At 41.0% G+C, this 22425-nt stretch overlaps 1 protein-coding gene across 2 annotated transcripts in view; it reads right to left on the reverse strand.

The window, feature by feature from the left end:
• Positions 1-22425, reverse strand: part of LOC122417955 (inactive dipeptidyl peptidase 10) — a 98900-nt gene that overhangs the window by 19297 nt on the left and 57178 nt on the right. Inside the window, exon 2 of one of the 2 annotated variants that reach the window (XM_043431902.1) lies at positions 3726-4016. In XM_043431902.1, the coding sequence (XP_043287837.1) occupies positions 3726-3818 (93 nt within the window). In that variant the 5' untranslated portion in view covers positions 3819-4016. Of the gene's footprint in view, positions 1-3716; positions 4017-22425 lie in introns of both variants that reach the window. The other variant, XM_043431901.1, reaches the window with a different exon arrangement.

Below are 22425 nucleotides of genomic sequence, written 5' to 3' on the forward strand. Positions count from 1 at the left end.
TCGTCAGTTCTGAACCGCTAACGATTACTACGAGGGTCGTTAAGAGGTCATATTTCAATCGGAAAACGTCGACAACGTAGCCCTTCTCCGTGAAGGCCATCCGCAATGAAGCAGTATTGGGGAAGTGCAAGTTCAGCGTTACACAAACTGGGATAACGTATCGCTCGACCGAATACGCGACCGAGCGGAATCATTGAGAGATCGAACCGGAATTTTCACGGCTCGTGGCTTTCACGATTGTCTTCGTACGCCGTTTCTAAAACACTCTCGCTCGAGCTCTTTTCCCCCTCAGCCCGTGATCGATCATAAACGATCGTGCAGAATCTTTGATGACCGTAAAAAGATTCTCTTACTTTAGATCAAGTTCAAGCTCCTAATTGTTTTTGTGATCCCCGCAGGAGTTTCCAATAACAAAAAATATAGGTTAGGATTCCAACTCAACCATTTCCACGGATCAAATGACTTTTTTTCATCCAACAACGCCAGGGATCAATCCTTGCCACAAATCCACGCCAATTGAGCCAAGTTGCATCGTCATCGGTCCCTTAGTCTCCGAGAAATGAGAAAAGACGTTTTCGAAGTGGCGAAGACTTCAAAATGGCGCCTCACGAGCAGAGCTGCGCGCGCAGATCACGTGACCAGCAAAACCAGGCGTAACGAGGCTGATCTATTCGAATTCAGTCTCACGTATCAAGTTCTAAACCATCCTGAATTAAAATTCATTGCACCCTGGACCTAACCTGCAAATCAAACGAATCAAAACCTACCAATTCCACGTGTAATGTTGATATCTTCAGTAACAATTTCACTGTTTTTCTTCACCGAGATCTTTCAACTTCACCGAGCTCTTATCGTTCACATTCGCACCAGAATCACACAAACGATTAATCTTACACTCGACTCTTTCTTTTTCTGTGTTTTTATCCGTGTTGCTTTGACACATTGCTTTATTGATATTTCGATAATGCAGCTCGATGTGATCTTGCTCGCGGGATATCTCCGCTGTTCGGCTCTTCACCAACGTTCCAGGTTCACCGACACACAAAACCGTCTCTCTACATCCCATTCGCATACATCCACACATGCACTCGGAGAAAGAGGGATGTTTACTTGCGCGTGGTCTACGCCAGTGGGGAAAAATATTTATGCTTCGAAATCGGGGCCAAAACCCCCCCGCCCTCAAAATCTATATCTCGTATATCGTTGGGGACACAAACTCGTAGTTATCACTGGTTATCTTGCACCCTATCTCTGGCCCCCACTTCGTTTCCTCGCTCCCTTACGTCTCTTCCTCTCACTTTTGCTATCTGCTTCTATCTCGCCTGAACCAACGCATAATTAAAACTTGACTCTTCGTTCTCCTCGCTCGACGAGCTGAATAATGGCGAATTAATTACCATAAATATTTGGCTCAACTAGCCCCCAGCACCGCGCCAGAGGAAGCTACCGAGGAGACCGCAGAAATTGTCCGTTCCCTCTATCCTGTCGTGTTCACACTTTGCATTCATTGACTCGTTTTCTCCATTCGCACAGCCTCACACGTACGACGAAGTTTCACAACTCGAATATGAAATTCATCAAGTATTCTGTCGTGTGTTTCTCCACTTCAACTGACCCACTAACAACACCCAAATTTTCAGGAACAAATATTTACTCGCGATGCATCCTTCGGAATGCATTCGCTTAGGAACTCGGCCGTCGACTTTCCACATTCTTGATGACTTTTGCAGACTCGATGCTCGACCGAATTTTTTCGCTATGCTTTCATTCATTCGGCAGATATTTTGGCTTTCATGAGACTCGGCTACATTCACTCAAATAATTGCGAATAACTCTGACGAATTACAAATCGAATTAATCATTTTTTCGATGATCTTCGCGAGAAGCCATTACCCAAGTGGCAATCAACTCGATGAAAAATTTCGGGTCAGGGGTGACTTTCGAAAGTGATGAAAAATCGGATGAAACAACAGAAAATCAATTGGTTTTTATCGAAGTTGAGGAAAAAACAAAATCCTGCTCTCTTTTCAAAATATTTTTGCCGGCCCGAGCTCGCTTCGAAAATGATTAATCACGTCGCAGCGTTGTCACGAGCTCGTTACTCTCTCTCTCTCTCTCTCTCTCTTTTTAATTCTCGAGGGTGGTTTCGTGGTCTGGCATTCTCTGCACTGAAAACATACGAGAGAGGGACTGTGGTCGTGCGAAAAAAATACAGAATAGTCCACGAGTACAGGAGAAAAAAAAATACAAAATGGCTGCTAGAGAATAAAGTGTGTAAAACTGATCATGGAAAAAGGGTTCGAAGGGAACGTACGAAGCTTGCAGCACGATTCATTCCAACACACACAATGTACTTTGGTGCTCTCACATTTTTCCAATCTCTGAGGATTTCCTTGAAGTTACGTGACATCTATTTCTTGCGTAACCGAGATTTAACGTCCACGTGTGGACTTTTCCACACCAAAATTACGTGACCTCAGTATTTATCATATTTTGTTTTTCAATGAAAACATCAACACCACCTAGACTTTTCACCTTGCTTTTCATATGCAGAAAATCAATTTTTATTATCATTTTCTCACCTCTTTTTCAACAGTCATTATTGTCGATGAAATACCTCAAGTTCAATTTCCTTGATTCTTCGTCTGCAAGAAAATTGGGGGAACGAATGGAATGAAAAATATTTTTATTCGATCTGAATGAAGCTTTAAGCCTTAAAACGGTTTTTCGTTAGAAAATAATGACCAGCGATGAAAAAGTCGTGAATTTTTCATTCACCTCAAATAGAATTCGAGACAAATGAAAATCCCTCGAAAAAGTGATGCAGCTCGATTCTCATCTCAATTTAGGTGAAGCTTTATTCAGAAACGTCTGCGAATTCGATTCTTAGAATGTTAGTCACGCGTCGTAAGGAGATTTGTATCGTCGAATCACGGTATTTCCATCACTCGATCCAACCCGGAGAGAAATTCTTACGTGCGCGTATATACAAAATAGAAGGAGAATCGCATCTGAGGAATCAATTCTTCTGGAAAAGATAAATCGAGGAAATTCCTTCGAGTTTATTAGCAGTTGGAAAAAAAAATTTGTAGATACGCTCAACGTTCATTTGTCAACGGTGTGAACGATTAACCACATGAGAAGTTCTAGTTTGACACACAACAATAAAAACACGATCATTTTACAGTGTCAGGTCTGACATAGACACACAATTCGGGACAACATTCCAGTGTGTTTGTGACGACGAGGAATTTCATCACGTGCACGTACTTCAAGCATGGATGCTATCAATAATGAAAATCATTTGTTTGGTGTGAGGTATCAATGAAAAGTATCATTGTCAGCAAAATCATCGAAAAAGAGTCGACTTCAATAAAAAAATATGATTTTGTGTAAAAAATCATTGTCGAATAAAGGAAAAAATGAAATTTTCGTTAAGATTTTTCAACAGAGAATATTTTAATCGCATTTGATTATTTTTTGTCACTAAATTTGTTGAACTGATATTGACACTGATGAAATAATTAGAGCGAAAGAAATACTGAAATTTGAAAAAGAATAGAGTTGAAAAAAATGTTGAAATAACGATTTGGAACCTGGAAAATGGGAGGCGCCATTTTGAACGATAAATTGCAATTAGTTAGACAAGACGAAACAACGAGTCAGGCATACACTCGAGCAACACCGATACGAAGGTGTGAGCCTGAATCGATTACCTCTTTTACCTGAGCAGACTTTGAGCGAGGATCGGCGACCTGGACGGTCTCGTCGGGAGGTAACCGCCACGAGTTCCTCTCGACGTTGACGCTGGCGTTCATAGCGCTCGCCTCCTGATGATGATCCTATTTTTGCTGCTACGCTGCCGAGGCCTTAGCTGCCCCAGCCTTCTGCAGCCACAGGAGCTTTCAGCCCCACTTTTTTTCCACTTAACTCTTCGACAGTTTTCAGGTCCCCAGGGTAAGCCCCCGGGCCACTCCTGGGGCCGAGTTTTGAGCCACCGATCCACAGTTCCACACCTGCAATGAAAAATTTCAAAAAGAAAATGCATCAGTCCACAAACATTCCATTTCCAACATTTTTTGCATCAAAATATATTTTTTTTTATTATAATTTTTTATTTTATAACAAAAACTATTCAAATTATATCCGTTGCCCGATTTTCAATGAATTTGTTGCTCAAAATTGTTAATTGAGAAGGCGTAGATATAATTTTTTTTCGCTTTTTCGACCTTGAGAACTTTTTTTTCCATGCATGCGTCCTGCGGAGCTTACGAGTGCTAATCACGTGGGCGCACTTTCAGGGAAGTATCGTGTGGCGCCATCTGTGAGCCTTTTTCGAAGCCTCATCTCGGCCCTCTTTCGTAAAAAATCGAGAACATTTTTAGTACAGTCTCACTCCGCAGAGAGAAAACCTCCAGAACAAAATATTTTTCATTAACCCTCAAACCTTAAACTTATCTGATCATCTTTAAATCTCACACAGATATGAATATTAGTGTTACAGGATTTCAACTCTGGTTTCGAGCTGAAAATGAAATCCGGAATGCAGACATAAGTAGATGATTTTGGGGTGGAATTTCCTGCTCAGTAACCCGGCGATCTTCAAATTAAGCATCGATGCCAAACTCGCCGGAAAAATTGAAATGAAACGAAACGTCATTCCCAATGTTTCTCTTTAATTGAAATTCCGCTGGTGCGAATTTGCACCAGTAAAATAATTCAACCCGAAACTTCATCGGATTATTCATCAAAGGTTCGGAACAAATGTTCTCTTAATTCCGTATAAAACTAGGTGAAAAATACCCGGTAGGGAGGTTTCGAATGGAGGGTAAAAAGAAGTGAATAAAAAGCGAGCTGTTGAGCAGAAAGATCGTAACAGGTAATGGCTCTTATGAATGTACCTCTGTGAAAAAATGAGCTAAAAAACAGCATCCAGTGGTACTTATCTCTTCATCTTACTCCATTCGCGTTTTTATTTGTTCACACGCTTTTAAGAGAGCTCGGTGGGGTTCCAAGTTTTTTTTTTCCTCGGTATCCGGAGTTCATGCAGCATACCGGAGTCAGGGGTGGTCGCCTTATTGTTCATTCACGAAAACCTATTTTTGCAGCTCTCGTGAGAATGGACCAAGGTAGCTCGACGTCGTCGAGGGGAAAAAGTGCCTCATCCCCGCCCTCTTTGCCGGCGTCAGGGTCGAGGGAGCAAAATCAGGCGTGGAAAGCAAGCCGCGTAATGAAAGCTCGGATGTTGAATTATTTATATTACTATTTAATATCGTTATCGCGGAAAAAATTCTTAGCTCAAACCCTTTTCGCGACGACGGGGGGTGTTTACCATAACGAGAGATGAGCGTGACTCGATAACCGAGCTTTTTTCTCGCCTCGGATTATTATTGACTGGATCTCACAACCCCTCCCTTACCGGAGTAGAAAGGTATTTCGCATTTTCTCAGTTCACTGCTTTAGCAGCACAAAAAATGGCTTCGGTAGATTCACGCTTTTTCCAAAACCTCCCGAAGCTGTCGGATGCGTTTCTAATTTTTGGGCTTATCGAAATTCCTTGGAAATGTAGAAGCGAAGGTGAGCGAAGCGATCCGGACGGACCTCCAGCTGATGCGATCGGACTCCAGAGGTATCGCACGAGCTCCAGGTGGTTTAAATAGATTTGGAGCAGATAACACGAGTTCCAGGGGATCCTGACAGATTTTCGAAGGTCGCTGTGAGGCCTGACGAGTTATAATAAGTTTTATGAGGTTCAACAAGTCTCCGAGGCTCGATTGGGTTCTAGAAAGTTCGAGCAACTCCTCGAGGCTTTCTGAGAGCTTCGAGTATTTGGATATTATCTTTCTTAGCAGGTTGGAGTTTCAGGAATCTCAAATACATGAAAACCTTACCGAAAATGCTCTTTTCAGGCCACCTAAGTTCGAAAATGTTTCTAAATTAACAGGAAAACGAAAAATTGGACCGAAAAATCTTATGCAATTTTTCTCAACAGATTCTCAACGCTTTTAGCCTCATTTCTTTACAAATTAACTAGAAACTCAGTACTTCACGTTGATACAAACGTTTCTACCTATATTTCGATAGAAAAGTTTGTTTCGTGATGTCCAAAACGGGCGGGAGCAAAGTACTCGTGCTAGGACAGCCCACATTTACGAGCCAACAACTATAAATTGGAATATAACATAGCGTGACTCTCTCGCCGCGATTAATCAAAACTTTGCCGGCTTTAATGACCACGAGCTTAGTGTGGGGCGTGATTGAAGACCCTTTTTTTCAACGTGTCATTTATTGTGATTGGATCAAACTCGATGGGTGTTATTCATCGTTTTTCATAAATATAGACTTTTAAATATAGAGGGTGTTACTCGAAGGGAACTGGAGTGAATGAACGTCGATCCGCGATACGATTTCGAGTAAAAAAGTTCTTAGGCATTTTTCGATCCGACCAAATCTCGATGAGTTATTCAACGTCGAAGTTCGACGTATCGGAAGCGCCCGATAACGTGATGCCCGGTGGGGGGAGGGGCGCGGGCCAGTGGGAGCGCTCTCCCCACCATGCAGCCAGGGGACGCTGAGTTATCGCGCTCTCTTGATTCGTCCAACTTCAACGAGCAATAACTCGTCGGTTATTATTCGGATTGCAAAACGCTTAAGGACATTTTTGCAGCAAATTTTCTCAACTTTTAGAATCTCTAGTGCCAAGCTCCATTTTCCAGACACCCTGCACGTTGGAGAGATTTTTTTACGACGACAGTACCAAACGCGATGTGAGATCATATCAGAGGCTCGTACTCGGTCTTAAGTTCATAGGAGTAACGACAACGCAATTAATTATGTTGATTGTTATTCAGGTGGAAAGGGCATGTCACGTGGGCTCGGCTCTGATTCGATAACGATCGTGCTCGACAGAGAGCGGTGATTACGTACACACGATCACGCCTTAAATTATCATCAGCCGTTGTGTAGGCTCCAATGACGTGTGATTAATCGACCACATCGTAATGAGGCAATGTCGTTTATCGGCTCACTCCTACATTAATAATCGCCGCAAAACACGTTGACAAAATTTCAAAAAGCACGTTTCTCTTGATGTCAACAGCCCGATATCAATGAGGAAAGCAGCTACAGATTTATCGGAATTTTAATTGCTTTTTCGTCCTATAACGACTTCTGTTCGGAATCAAATATCGCATTATTTAACAGACTGCTGGAAAATATTTGATAAGTCGTCTCAAAAATGCAAAACGATCGGGATTGCTATGAGAAAATATTAATAAAATAAATGACCTTCGATAAATGGCCGCAAATACAGCGACTCAATCGTCCTCGAGGATATTGGAACCCAAAATAATCGAGAAAATCGATGATTTCATTATTTTTCGTCCCACTTGAAGCTTCCCTCAAACCTGTATTTCCATACGCATACGAACACCGATATATGCCCTGCCCGAAATCAATTTCCGACTATGTTGGAAATTGCTCGAGCGTGCCAAGCACGATAACGAGGCATCGGTAGATTATCACTTCCAGATTGTATCTGACTGATTGTAATCCAACGCAATAATAACGCATGAATTAATTTTCATATGCAAGACCAATCTCCCGGCACCGATTAACCACTTTTACGGCTTTATTTTCCAAGCATCATTTGATTATTTAATCGAAACGATTAATTGTCAAAATATGCTGATAATTTGAAAATCATTTTCAACAATAATTTCCAGATTGCATAAAAGATTCGAAAAACAAGAAAAAACCATATTTTAGTGAGAATTAAAGTGAAGTTTCGAGAAGTGCAACGCTGCCGAATTTTATTTTGTGAATTTGTGAGCAATTAAATTTCTTAACGAGGAAAAACATTTCATTCCAACATTATAACAATGGTATAGAGTCAGGAGAGCCGGAGACGTTGAGATCGAAGGAGAAAGATTCGGAGAAAGTTAGTGGACATTGAGGGTAGGGCCAGAAGCAAGAAAAAAGGAAAACTTGACGAAGCGGCGGAAGGAGCGAAAAAAAGAGGAGACAGAATGAGACTCATTTCTTGTCTTCGCAAGTGGAGTACACGGTAATTGGGCGAAGGGTAAAAAAGGAACAAGTTTTATAGCATCGTATTCTCAGCCTGTTCATCGGGGAATCCTTTACTTTTCCAAACCCCCCCTCTTTCTCCATTTCTCCACTCTTTTTCCTCGAGATTTTTTGCTTGTACTGTTTTTCCCTTTTGTCGATTACTGGCGCGGTATATTCAATTGGAAATGGTCGAAAAAAAAGTATGCTCTGAAAGAAAAGTGGAAGAAATATGCTGTCCCTGTTCCTGCTTCCTTCCCATGGCCCCTACCTTCATTTCTATTCCTTTTGATTACGAAAAGAATAGAAAGGGAAGAAAGAAACATTGAGGAAGAATAAGAAAAATACTCGAGGTTCCTTCTCGCAATTTTTATATCTCGAAATGTCTCCTTGCGTTCCATTATAATTCTGGACAATGCTCGTAAAATTTGAGGAGAAACACAACACAAAAATATCATTTTTACTAAAAATTTTCAACGAGGCCTTTTCACAAAAAATCTGAAATAAAACTTATCTTTTTTTCATTTTTAACGAATGTTTACGCTTTTTGTTTTGAAAATTATCGGATGCTGGATTCAATTTGAAAAGAACGTTGAATGCAGTTCTTTAGAAAGGATTGAAAACAAAAAAAAAAACAAAAAAAAATCATCACAATTGATACGAAGGCAGCGTAAACGAAGTCAAGGAATCGATTGGGGTGTGCGAGAAAATATAAATAACTGCGAATTCAATGGGACGAAAATTTTTCGTCGCATCACCGATTTTTTGTTTTTGACACAGTAATATATCGTTATTCCTGGACGACAAAGAAATTCGCGCAATTTATTCATGCAGAAGGGGTGCGTCTGTGCAGATTTGTAGCTATTTTACGCTCAGTCACGGAACGGAAAAGAAAAAAATTCTTTCCCCGTTCTCGATGTTTGCTCAAATATAAAATCCCACCAGACGATGAAAACAAGCAACTAAAAACAAACAAACAAAATAAAAGCTCCGATTCATGGATACAAATGGATGTACACATACAGAGGCTAATATAGTAGAAAAGTTACACAGGAGAATGGTACGATGAGGGAGAAAACGTTGAAATAGATCCGAGCATGTGTACAATGAGTTTCAAAAAAAATATCCGAAATTTTGCGAAAGCCTGGGACTCGCGTGGGCAACAAGATCCCAAAATTCTGAAGGGAAAAGTCCCTAGTCATTTTTTACTGGGATTCGTCGTTGCTGAATTATTCGTTAATTAGTTCTGGCCAATCACGTGAGATGTGGAAAGTGGGGGGAGCCACGCCCACTCATCCTCATTGGCTGGTCACTACTTTATCGAATATTTCAGCAACGGAAGGTCGTAGAAAAAAATGACCGAAGACTTTCCTCTTCAGAATCATCTCATCCAACCGCTCCCACAACGGAGAACACAATTTTTGTAGCAGCCTATACATGAATAAGCCATGCATTATAGGGTTGGGGCTCCAAGCACATTGGCCCCTTGCGAGCTTGCATCAAGAGCGTGACGTCAGCGACCCGTTACGTCAGCATTGCGGCAGACTGTGTGACGAGCAGTCTCAGGGGTGCGAGGGGGATGAAACGGGAGGCTTGGGGGGTGAGCATTCAGACAAACGTTATGTATATACGTGCGCATGGACCTCCTCACGCTGAATCATCCGCATCCCAAAACTGAACTCACTTTTTTCGTCATTTTTTTCCTATTTTGTTAAATTTTTTATAAAATACGAAAAAAACGTCAAAAATATTCCTGAAAAATTGTTTTTCCCTCGTGTTCCTAACGGATTTTCGGAAAAAAAAGCTTAAATTTGAAGAATACGTTTCTCCCAGCCATGCAAAGCTCTTGAGCCAACACTGCAACAAAGCTACATGAACAACATCGACATGAACAATAAAAGGGTCCATTTGGCCCAGAAAGTCTTTCCAGTATAAATATCTTTAGCCCAGTCATCGGGGGAGCTGAGGGAAATTTTTTTTCACAGTGTGAGGGTTGAAGTGACGAAAGGATGAGGGTCGACACGTTGAAACGGAAAGAGGCAGAGTTCCGAAGCATTTCGAAAGGAAAGCATGAGATGTTTTATAGGGCAAAAAGGGGATGAAAAAGGAAGGGTGAAAGGCCATTCATCAGTCAACAGAGTGAGTCCACCTAACTGAATTAGTCCCGAGAGTTAAGGGGGTGGAGAGCAGGTTATAAGACCAACCCTCGCGAAAGATACTCTGAAGGGGTTGATGAGTAGGGGGTTGGAACACAAACTGGAGGAGATGAGACACCGAAACACATACGAAAAGCATCTTCCTCGGATTTGTTGCTCGAATTATTTCTCTCTCAGGATCAAAGAATAAAAGCGAGCTAAATAAATACAAAAAATCTTTCCTCCTCACACTTGCTCTTATCATCCCCTGGTGCTGTGATTACAATAAAAGAAAAAAAACTAGCAGAAAACTTCAGTTCAAGTGAAAATTGTTAGAAAGCTTTTTAATTTTGAAGATTAGCTGCTCACGCCTCGTTATTTCGGCGTACGAACTATCATTTCTTAAGGGGTTTCGTCAACTTTTTTCTAACAATTCGACACAAAAATTTTTCTTTATCACAATTCGGTTGAAATATTATCAATTTTCTGAAATATTTTCCCGCACGGAATATTTTGAGAAACAATAAAAACAAAGGCGAATTTAAGGGGGGAGGGGGGGCTGCTTTAGAAAGTCGAAAAATATAAGAACTTGAAAAAATTACGAAATTCTACATTTGCAGCACGTTGAAGTGATATTCTTCTTTGTTAGAAGCGTTTTATTTTCAAACTCGCTAAAAATATAGAATTTCGCAATTTTTTCGGGTTCTTATAGATCCATGTGGAAGGAAAATATATGAAAATGGAAAGAAATTTGGAATTTTCGTTGTAGACAATAATTACGATCTCCACATTGTACACAACTGAAAAACTTCGACAATGAGACTTTGCTCATAAACCACGTACAAATTAGTATTTCTTACATAAAAACAATGTTTTTGTACTCTTAAAATATCCTCGAAACTATACCAAAAAGTTCGCTATTCGCTATATTTCCATCTATCCAAAAACATTCTCAAAAACCATCGATTTTTTTGACTTTTTAAAGCAGAAACCCCCCTTAATGAAGGATGAATAAAAGGGAAAAATTTTCAATATTTTCATGAGACAAAATGGCTCCTGCTCTCATCTCATCTCCCACCGTTTCATCTCTCGATGAGCCAGGAATTTTCGTCCATTGTTACACGAGAATAACTGTAGAGTCTCCCTGCAGCCTGGAGAGTCGTCAGAAGATGAGGAACCAGGAATGTCGCGTAGTGTTTTAGACATGCTAGAATAAGAGCCAAAAGCTCTGAGAGGAGCGTAAAGAGAACCCACGGAATTTGGTAATCGCTGAACAACGTCCCAGCACTCGAGAGTCACGTCAAGTTCGTTCCTCATCCACCCTGCTGGGTTTGAACTTGCCAGACGACACGTAACGTCTTTTTTCACTATTTACCATGCACTTTACATTGAAAAAAATTCTTTTTTCCCTACTATCCATGACCCAATATTTTTGTCATACGCCTTAAAAAATTTTCAATGATTCACAATTTCTGCAATTCTGACTCTCGATTACTGACGAACATGTTAATTACAAGTTATACAAATTACGAGCCATCGATTTTCCTTACGAGTGCTCCGAACCACCAAAGAAATTTCAACTATGGAAAATTGAAAAATTAACGAAATTTTTATAAACAGTTCGTCAGAGACTTTCAATTGAAAATCGTGAAAAACAAATCCCCAAATACGATTATCTCAATCAATAAATTAAATAGAGATTATAAAAAAATGATTTATGTTATCAGGAACAGAAAAAATTGGGTGTTACAAAAAAAAGCTTCGATGAATAAACTTGCAAATGGAGAAAATGATTAAATCCCTTCAATTGTGGAATTGAGTTATAACTTATCAATGCATGATCTTCAGGAAGGAGACGTTGACAGCACGTCATTTACTAGTGGAACAAGCAAACGTCAGGGGTGAATAATCTAATATGTGCAACTACGTCTGTCCGTCAATGTATCCTTTTCGAAGACCACGTGTGACATATTGAATCCAAACAGATGGATTTATGAGGAAATTAATAATGTCTCTCGAGGGGAGATTCTCGTAAGGAGCGGAAATTCGACGAAATCGATGGTTTTTTTCTCTCAATGTTTCCTTCCCTATACATCTTTGGATTTTCATTTCCTAATAACTGTCGCCTCAAATGTTTCTCCTCCAAACCGATACTTTCGGAAAAACGTTCGAGCGTTTTCATAATCGATTTGAGCAATAAAAAATTTGTATTTTCGTTCTATTTCAAAAAATCAAAATAATAAAATTTATAACCAATAATTTTCCTCAATTTCAAATATCATCGATTTTTCCAAATTTTTAACTTTCCTCCAAGCTTCTGAGCACCCTTTTTTCCACTCATCGTTCTGCCACAAAACGTTCTCCATGAAATCGATTCATTTTGACAAAAAACGAATTTTCATCCCCTGGAGATGAGAGCCCGAAAAAAATGATGAAAATTTATTTCTCATTTTAGTGTTCTCCAAGCAGAGTTTTATGGTTTGTCTGATCCTGTAATATTGACTGGGGAAAAAATCAATAAAGTACAAGAATTGAGTGACCATTGTGGGGTTGTTATTTCGAAGTGTTTATTATTGATTCATAAAAATAAGTGCACGTAAACCAGTCGATCTTTAATATGCCACCTTGTATATGTGCCTCATGCCTCATACATGGACACTGCACTTTCAGTCTCGTGTCTTATGAAAATCGATAAAACCCACAAACCCTGATAGTTTGAGTGTTTTATGTCCTCCCAAACAGTCCCTCGCATTATTCTATTTCCCTTTAACTTCCGTTCGTTTCGAACATCCTCGTAGAATTTCTTATTAAAAATAAGCGAAATTCAATGCTCCGAAGTTTTATTATAAAAACGAAAATTTCAAATATTTTACAACTCTAAATATTTCAAACAATGCCATCAAATTTTACGAGATCGCAATTGTTCTTCGATCTTTTTTTTCGGACTAGAAAATTCATCTTCGAACTCTTTGAAATTCCCGAATTCGAATCAACTTTCGAATGATCAAAAAAGAGCAAAAATTATTTCTCTCAATTTTAAAATTGCCTCGAAAAAGCTCGTTTCCTTCTGCATTCTTTCGTGCATGTACGAAAAGCTTGGAAGCGAATAGAGTTTGCTTTACGACCATAAAAAAACCCCAATTCGAGGGGAACACTTTCCTGTCTGAGGCGATAAAAATTACGGGTTTTCATACACGCTTGCAAATTGCGGTATCAAATACCCGTCATTATGCTTCACTCCGGAATGTTTTGCACGAAGAGTCTCATCGTGTTGAACCCCTCTGCTCGTAATCTCATTGCAACAAACATTTCCAATATAATCGAGCCGGTATCATCGATCGTTTTTAGAATCGTATCGTATCCACAATTACGTCCAATAAATTTAAACTGCTTTCATTAAATCAGAGCTCAATGATTGTTGAGAATAAAAATTGTACATTTAATTTATGATTGAAGCATAGGAAATCACTTGCAATCGTATTTAGTGACGGAAAAATTATGGAATTTTCCCAGAAATTATTAAAATGCACAATGACTTTATATTTAAAATATCCAAAATTATTAAAAATATATTAAAACTATAAAATTATAATAAAAACTATTATAATTATTAATATTTAAAACTATTAAAATGCACAATAATATTCATTAAAATTATTGTTTGAATTTTGTCCAATACTTATTTCTCTAAAACTATGATCATATTTGAAAACGCGATTATAAAAATGAATCTTTATTTGTAAATGAATCGAAAAAAATGCACAATCAATTTTTCAAAAGAATTAATTTGAAAAATTGGGGCGAAATTATTACAGATTAGAATCAAAATTTCCATTTTCATGTGAAAATAATTTTTTTTATCATTAAAGAAGTATGATTCGAGTGGAAAAATATTTTAAAAAGTAACACTTTTATTCTCATTCTTAGTGATTCATACACCAATAATTTCACTTATTTTTCAAGAATAAAAATTGAAAATATTTCTCGGACGAAGTATTCGTAGATTAAATTTATGTCGGATAAAATGAAAGGGAAACGATGACGCGGAAAATATGATCCGTGCAACAGGATGAAGCGAACGATTAATTTTCATCTTTTATGCTGTCGAGATTTGAATTTTTAATATAAATATTCTTATTCCAATATTCCATAAATTATATGCTCTATATTTACTAAAATGTAATGAATTTTACTGAGAGGTCGGGCGAAAAAATGGTATCAGGAATTTTCGTAATTTAGCTAGAAGCATGAACGAATTAAAAATTCCGTTGAAACTATAACTGAACGTTAAATTGTAGAAGAAAAGCAAATCGAGTTCGAGAGAGCTTTTATCCCATCCACTCTTTTTATTTCTTTTCTCTTTATATTCGTACATTTTTAATGGAGTACATACAAACATTAAATCGTGGCAATACGAACCAGGCGAAGATGTCGTCATTTTTAGATCCATTTGCAACGATTTTAATTTTTCGATGTATTCATTTATTTTTTTAATTCAATGATTCGAGCCTTTGACAGCTCAACCTCGATTTAATTAGTTTCTCCACATTTCCTTCGTCTTTTTTTCCTTAGACTTTTTCGACTTCGTTTAAATTCATAGGATTTAGAGCAAAAATCTTTTTTTCACTTGACGAAAAAGCTCTTCGGTTTTTCGATCTAATTCATTGAAAAAATATAAACAAAGTTGGTTTATCAATGATACCGAGGACTCGAATGACTTTTTCAACCGTTCAATCCCCCCTGAGACAAGCAAAACAAAAAAAGCTCGTCCGTATTAGCACCAATGCCTATTTATTTGCAAGGCTATTGCAAATGGCTCAAAATGGATGGGATTTTGATACTCGAGATCGCACCCGCGGTGGAATAATTGTTCTTCGTTTCAGCAGTCCCTAACATTAACTCGTTTTCAAAGCTGTTACCTTTTCTCTTCCTCCCTTTTGTTTCATCCTTTTTGTTTGACTATTGTGTCTTTGTGAGTGAGAAAAAGAGTGCTCTTCTCCCAAAAGCGAGGCTACTTGTGCTGGCACAATGAGAGAAAAATCCCCCCTACACCCTGATGCTGCAGCTTCATCGAGAGAACGAGAGACAAAAGGATCGTGGTTTGAAAATTGAGGGGAATGAGTGAAAATGCAGAACGCGTAAAAAGAGGCGAAAAACGAGGGGAAAAAATGCTGAGCGTTTGTAAAAAAAAAAAAAAAAAAAAAAAAAAATTTAAAAGAACTGAAAATATCTCACTGATTATTCATCTACTTTTTTGTGGTATGTGTAAAAATGATGAAACTTTCTCCACGTTGTCCCACACCAAAAGAATCGAGGCCCAGGGAAATTAAACCCCAAATTGACTTTTTCTACTTAATCTCAATTTTTCATGATTGACATTCACCTGAAACCTCGACCTTTTTTCACCTCGATTGTCCTTCGAAAATATCAAGTTTCATTAATAGAAAAATTATTTTATTTCGAGGTATTTTATTTAAATAAAAAATGCGATTGAGCCAATCATTGTTTTTCACGAATTAGCATTCGATGACAAAATTCGGGTCAAACACGAGTGAAGACACACTTTAAAAATATGTGAGCTGGGGATAGATAAAAAAAATAGAAAGAAAAACTAATAGCGAGAGAAAAAGTGGAGCCGGATTGCACGTAACGTACAAAGATACGTGTATATACAGAGATATGCGGTTTGTGAGGTTTTTTAGTGGCCTCAGGGACGGGGATGTCTGTTGAAAGAAACGAGGAGAATAAAGAGGAGGGAAAAAGATGTGACAGTGAAATGAAGAAAGAATGGCGACGGTGCTGGGTGCATATTGCTTTTTTGTGCCAAATAAACTCGAATGCAGGTCCGAAGAGAGCTTGGCTTTTGGAGATGAAATATTAAGGTGGTTTTGCAACAAAAAGTCAATAGATTTTTCGAATCATTTCCAGCCCTGCAAGCAGGAACGTGTTCATTGTAAAATCTGATTGAAAACATACGAAAGTAGTTTAAATAATAATCGATCCCAATTAATTATCGAATTAATTGAATCGATAAAATGAAAAGTAAAAATTGCATCCATGGATCTTACTGGCTTTTATGAAATTCCTTCGAGTTGTTGCATGATTTATTGAAGAAAAAATCGTCACAAAAAATCCTTACAGACGATGAAATTATTCGATAAAATTGACAGCCAAGTATGCTGTGGCTGAGAAAATACTCTCTCGTAATTTCGTACTCTTATCACTCCCATTAAATCGTTTCCCTGAGAAAGACGTGGAAGAAGAGCTGCGGTTAAAAAAAGGGAAAGGAGAGATAAAAAAATGTGGGATTTTTTTCCTTTTCTTGCCACATCTACTGATAATATTCTCGACACTTTAGCACCAGTTTTTGTTTCGCGTTTGTTTTTCATTCATTTCATCAGCGAGCTTTATCAACTTATTATTATTTCCCTTCTACTTATTATTCATTTTTTTTTCTTTTTTTCTTCATACGCCCACTCTTTTTCTTCACGTTCTTTTTTTCCGCCATCGTTACCAGCACTCCATTGTGCTTTGTCTATCCTTTTTTTTGTTCTACACAGCACGCTTGCCTCGACTGAATCTTCTTTTTTTTTTTTTTTTTCTTGCTTCAGCTGCTCGGTGCACCAGCAATGAAAAGTTTTCGACCCTTTTGTGTGGACTAGCCTCGTTCAACGGTTTGGCCAGCCCCGAAGAATGAAACATGTCGAAAATCCACGAACAACCTTCGTGTATATGCATGATTTTTATACTAGCCATTTCACTTTGGGGGCACGAAAAATGGTAAAAAATTCGAAATTTGTGCGATCTGACGTTTAGCAGTTGAAATTATTTCTTTTGAGGTACGACGGTTTTAGTCTGAGCTGAAATTTCTGTGAGAATCATCGCTCTTTGGCAATTTTTCAAGGTCACGAGATTTTACTAATTGAAATTTTAAGCGTTTCCTCGAAATTGTTTTCGAAATTTTCTGTAAAGTGAAAATTTGTCAATTTTATTTCGTTTTTATTCTCCAACTTACTGAACTTCGGAAATTGATTTTCCGAGAGTGTTTTACCGATTCTCGAATACTCGAAAACGCAAGAACTTCACCGGATCGTCGTAATTCCACATTAAGTTATCGGACGGAGACTCAAAGGACGGGAATCCGAGAGCTTTTTGGTAGTTGGATTCATGGGACGACCTGAATTTCCTGATGCACTAAAACCGACTGAGAAGTCAACGGGAGTTCGCAAAGTACGAAAAAGGAAACTAGAAGCCTTGGAGAATCAAGAAAATGGAATTTCGAGTGTTTATGGATCGAGGAAAATCCGAAATCTCAATCCCGAGGGCAGCGAAACCCGAAGCCTCTTTTTCGCGCTTTCGAAGAAACGAGAATCCTTAAAATGTCTTTCCCCGACATCACTCCGAAGTAAAATAAAACAAAAATTACCCCAAAGACCTCAAATCTGGGCAAACGCGATGAAAATCTGGCAAGAAACACAACCCAAAGTCAAAAATGCCCTGGAAAAAGGAGAGGCCACGAGCATAGTCGACTCGATTCCCTTCCCCTGGGAACGAAGATCCCGAGAGCTAAAGAGAAGCTCGATAAATCGTAGAATTCGACGACCGTGTGCTGCAGGCTTCAAAACTCAAGGAATTCCGTCGAAAGTATCAATTTTTCCGACTCTTTCCCCCCTCGAGATTTCCCATTCAGTAAAAAAAAAAAAAAAAAAAGAAAAAAAACGAAACTTCCTCTTCCCTTAAGCAGAACTCCTGCGCTCAGCGCTCGTTATGGCACATTAGCCCGAGCGAGTTGAGCCGGAAATGCAGTGAGCGAGGGTTGCAATAATGGAAGAAAGGAGGATAAAAAGGGAGTAAAAAGAATGAGCGTCATTGGAGTCGGACCCGGCCGAGTGTATGCTGGGGGTGCGGAAGTGGTTGAATTTCCAGCAGCTCCAGCGGTCCCTAACTCACCGAGACTATGGAGCTGGTAGAGGCACGGTTTGGACTTTCGAGTCCAAACCGTTCGAGTCGAGAAGGCTAATCTCGCTGTGTATTTTTCCAGCCAACACCTCATCACAAATACGTATTCCAAGCCCCAATCTCCCACGGTTTCGCGTATCGGGTTTTCCTCATTTATTGTCCACTTGTCTGTCCCTCCACGAGGCTCTTTCCCAGGGAGATGAAAAACTCCATCCCATCCCATCTCCATTTTTAACCGGACGACGTGAAATCTCCGAGTGAAATAATAATCCTCAACGAGGGATGATAATTCACGTTATAACGAGAAGCGACGCTACAGCGGTTTGTGCCAGGCCCCTCTCGTACAGGGTAGATCCGGAAGCTGCAGAGAGAGAGAGAGAGAGGGAGAATAAAGATAAGTAGAGAGTTGTGTTATTATTGTTTTGAGAGCAGAGGAGCGGCGGAGGGGGGGATAAGCGTAGACTGGAGTAAAGAGCTATTAATTCAAAGCGATACAGTGGCGGAGCACTCGCGTAAGCACTTTAGTCTGCGATTATTTTCAGAGTTTATTTACCTTGCTAAATTGATTGTATTATGTGTATTAATTGGATTACATTCGTCTGCATCTCGATTTGAATAATAACAGTGGGATTTGGGGGGGGGGGGGGGGTCGGGGTATTCGAGTGTTGCTGCTCGGCGAGTGAATTTTCTCGCATAACAATGAAACTCTTGGGTTGAGGGAACGGAATCGTCTGAGGTGAGATTGCCAGCGATAAATTCGAGATGAAAGAGGGCCTCTGATGGGCTTTCAGAGCGTTTCCGGCGGCCCGAACAAGCCGGGGTGTAATGTGGAAATTGGAGTTTAGTTAAAAGCACGTCCAGGGTGCTTAAATGACCTCTAAAACCGGGTCTGATTGAGCAATAACCGTGAACTTGTCCGCGAGCTCGTTCCCCGTCGTGAGTGAAAACGGCGGAGTTAATGTCGCAGGTTCACACGTCATTTAACCCGGGGAATCTCAGATCGGAATCCCCGTTCGGAGTCCCTTTTTGTTCTCCGAATCTCCTCCCGGAACAGCGGCGGCCTTAAAAGGCGGCAGCTCGGCTCCTCGGATATCCGGCTGCTCCCCGATTCCTCCGATCCGATAATCGGCTACATTTGTAACACAATGGCGGGAGCTAATAGGAGCGGCTCTGCTTGTTGAACGAATCCATACGCCGAGATATCCGATCTCGGTGCTCCAATAATCAGGTTTCTCCCGGTCCTCTATACATGCTCGTAACGACGCGGTTATTCAGCCCTTTCTGAATATAATCGTCGCAAGGCTTACCCGATTCAATTCCGTCGGAGGGAGGCCCGGATGGCGGCGCCGCTCCGAGATAGTCGTTAATTCATAGTTTAGGAATCCCCGTCAATTGTCAAGCCAGTTGATTGTCCGTGGAGTTCTCTCTTTGTCTCTCAAACCGAACGGCCTTGTCAGCGTGTTCACAAGCACGTGGAATCTTCGAGGGCTCCAAAGGGCAGAAGGGCTTCGAGGCGCTCTGCCAACATAAGCTCCTAAACAGCAGTACGAACCCCCGAACACGATGCCTCTAGTACTACCCGACGGATCCCTCCTGGACCATAACAAGACCGGAGACTTTGTACGTGTGTCTGTCCACAGAATGCTGCTGAATAGCAGCCTCCGAACTACCCCTAGCGAGACGGAGAAAGAGGCGAACCAGCGAATCCCGGAAAGGGATGGACGGGGCCAGGGGAGGGGACGATCTGCAACTCGGATGTGTACGTCCTCGCCGAAGTTTCCGCAGGGTACACATGCCCACTGTTTGCTCAGAGCCTGAACAAACTGCCGTCGTCACTGTCATCATCGCTCTACAGTTCAACCGTTTCAAGGGACCAGTCATACTCGCCTGGTTTCTCCCTCTTTCTATTGGAAAAAAAAAAAAAAAAAAAAAAAAATTTTTTGTTTCTTTCACTATCCTGGCAATCATACTGCATTAGGGACTCCTGCACTCGTCGTGTCCATCGTTTGCTTTACTCCTGACGCTTCCTTTCCTGTTTACTCGACTTTCTCGAGTTTCTGGATTTTTTGTGCTCATTAGAACGACCGTCCGAGGCAGGTCCTGTGCTCTTGTTACGTCCGAATGGAAACTCCTGGTGACCGTTCCACTGGGACGAATCGCAGAGCCCTTTGTTCGGGGGGAAGAGAAATGCTGAAGAAATTCCAGGAGGAGGGAGCTCTTGACTCGATGCTCCACGAACCTCCAACTGTTCGCTCCTGGCTACGCAGAACTCCCGACTGCAGGGTTCAATGTGACGAATTCGGAATTCTTGTTTCCCGTTGACTCTTCATCAGACAACGCGTTTCGTCGAATTCTCCTTCTTTTAATTGGTGTTTACTCGGAAATGCGTATTTCGAGGCTTCCAATAAGGTCATGGTCAACCCCGCTGATGTCAAGTGGTCCAGGTCGAGCCTAACCGGCCCGGAGTTCGAGGAGGAGAAAACTAACGATCCCACAGCCATGGCCGAGCAGTCCTGGAGGATCGATAGCGCCGAAAATCCTCGAGAGAACGAGGTCCCGACGCGAGACTCCAAATAATCGGCCCTGGACGATCAGGAGGGAGATCCGCAGCCGCCCTTATGGTAGAGGCTTCCAGCAGAGGAGCGCTTGGTTCGTGGGACGAGTTACCTCGGAACGTAACTCGTCGCGGGAAGCTCCCTTCGTCCATTCACGAATCTCGGAGGAAAAAGGGAAAAAAGGCTCTTCACAGAACTCCTGAATCCATTGGAAACGTTTGCCCTGGGCTTTGGTCGTGCGGGAGAGAAGCAAGAGTACGTATATCTTGGATGCCAAGGGACGAAGAGTTTTACAACGCAGCATCACATGTCGGGGGGAGCCACATGCTCGGCGGAACCCTCCAATACTAGGGAAGGCTCTTCGTAGCAATAGGGACCGTGCGCAGCGTCTACAGTGTCACTATGCGGCCAATTTCATAACTTTTTAGATGAAATTTGAAACAGGCGCATATGGGAATTATTACTTTTCGCATTATTTAACAAAATAAAATTATTATTTTTTATCACGTCTCGATCGAGAAAATATTGTTGCATTCGAGAGAGTGCTCTAATGCACAATTTCGACGCCGAGACGTTGAAGTATCAGTAAAATTTTATTATTTCCCAGAGGGCACAGTCCATTCTCCATGGAAAAGTGAGAAACGAACCAAGTGGATCAAAAGGTTAAACACTGTCAACTCATGCACTAAACTTTCTGTTTCGACGACATTTAAAACGTCATTCGATTCAAACAGTTTTTTTCCTTTTACGTCATTTTGATTTTGAATGCGATCATTGTTGATCGGACAAAAACCGTATTTGATTACTTTAATCATTATTTTTTTCCGAAAAATTAATTATTTTCAATGATATACAGTCAAAATATCATCAGAAAAATTGCATATTCAGACACGAGAGAGCGCGCTCATCGACTGTAGTGCTGCTCTCTATAGCTCAGGCACGGTCCCTATATATCGTCGGAGTTGAGCGTATACCGAGTACCGAATGCACAGCAAATGCCCTGAGGAGTGTGGCAAGAAGTGGCGGGGCCGGGGAAGACGATTGGGAAAACTTGGTCGTATGGCACACTGCCAAGAAGCATCCAGATCCATACACCGTCCTTCGTCGACCGCCGTTTGGCTTGAGGTCGCTGAAGACGACAGCGTTTTCCCCAGAGCGAGGGATCCCCGCGGGGAATCGCACCAGGGGATTCGACTAATATACTCTCGATCCTGAAAATACATCCTCGAATGTTGGGAAGCCTTTTCGACACTTTCAATGGGAGCTCCGCGACGAAGGCCTGTCCAGGAACCGGCAGCAGGCTGCGAGCATTTGCCTTTCGTTTGACGTTCGTTCGACCAAACTGCCCGGCATTTCGCGCGGCAACTCGGCGCGGAACGTGCCAGAATTGATCCTGCAGGAATCCTGGTACCCGCAGGCCGAGCTTTATTGCTTGAGCCGTCCATCCGCGGGGGCTTTCCCCTCCTCCTCGGCGGCTTTCTTCCGCTACGGTATCCAGAAAAAGTGGGAGACAGGTGAGCTCGAGGACGGGAAAGACAACGCCGACAACCGGCCAGAAGCGACTTGTCTCGGCGACGAAATGTTCCTACGTGAATTCATCCCTGGACGAGGAGACTTGTCCTTGTCGACGCGCTTCCCACGGGCCAGCGTCGAGAGCCGCGGCATACGCCGGACCATTTTTCAGAGCCCGGCGCTTCTGAAGCCTCGTCAGC

Source organism: Venturia canescens, chromosome 11, assembly GCF_019457755.1.
Source record: "Venturia canescens isolate UGA chromosome 11, ASM1945775v1, whole genome shotgun sequence".
Taxonomy (NCBI): Eukaryota; Metazoa; Arthropoda; class Insecta; order Hymenoptera; family Ichneumonidae; genus Venturia; species Venturia canescens.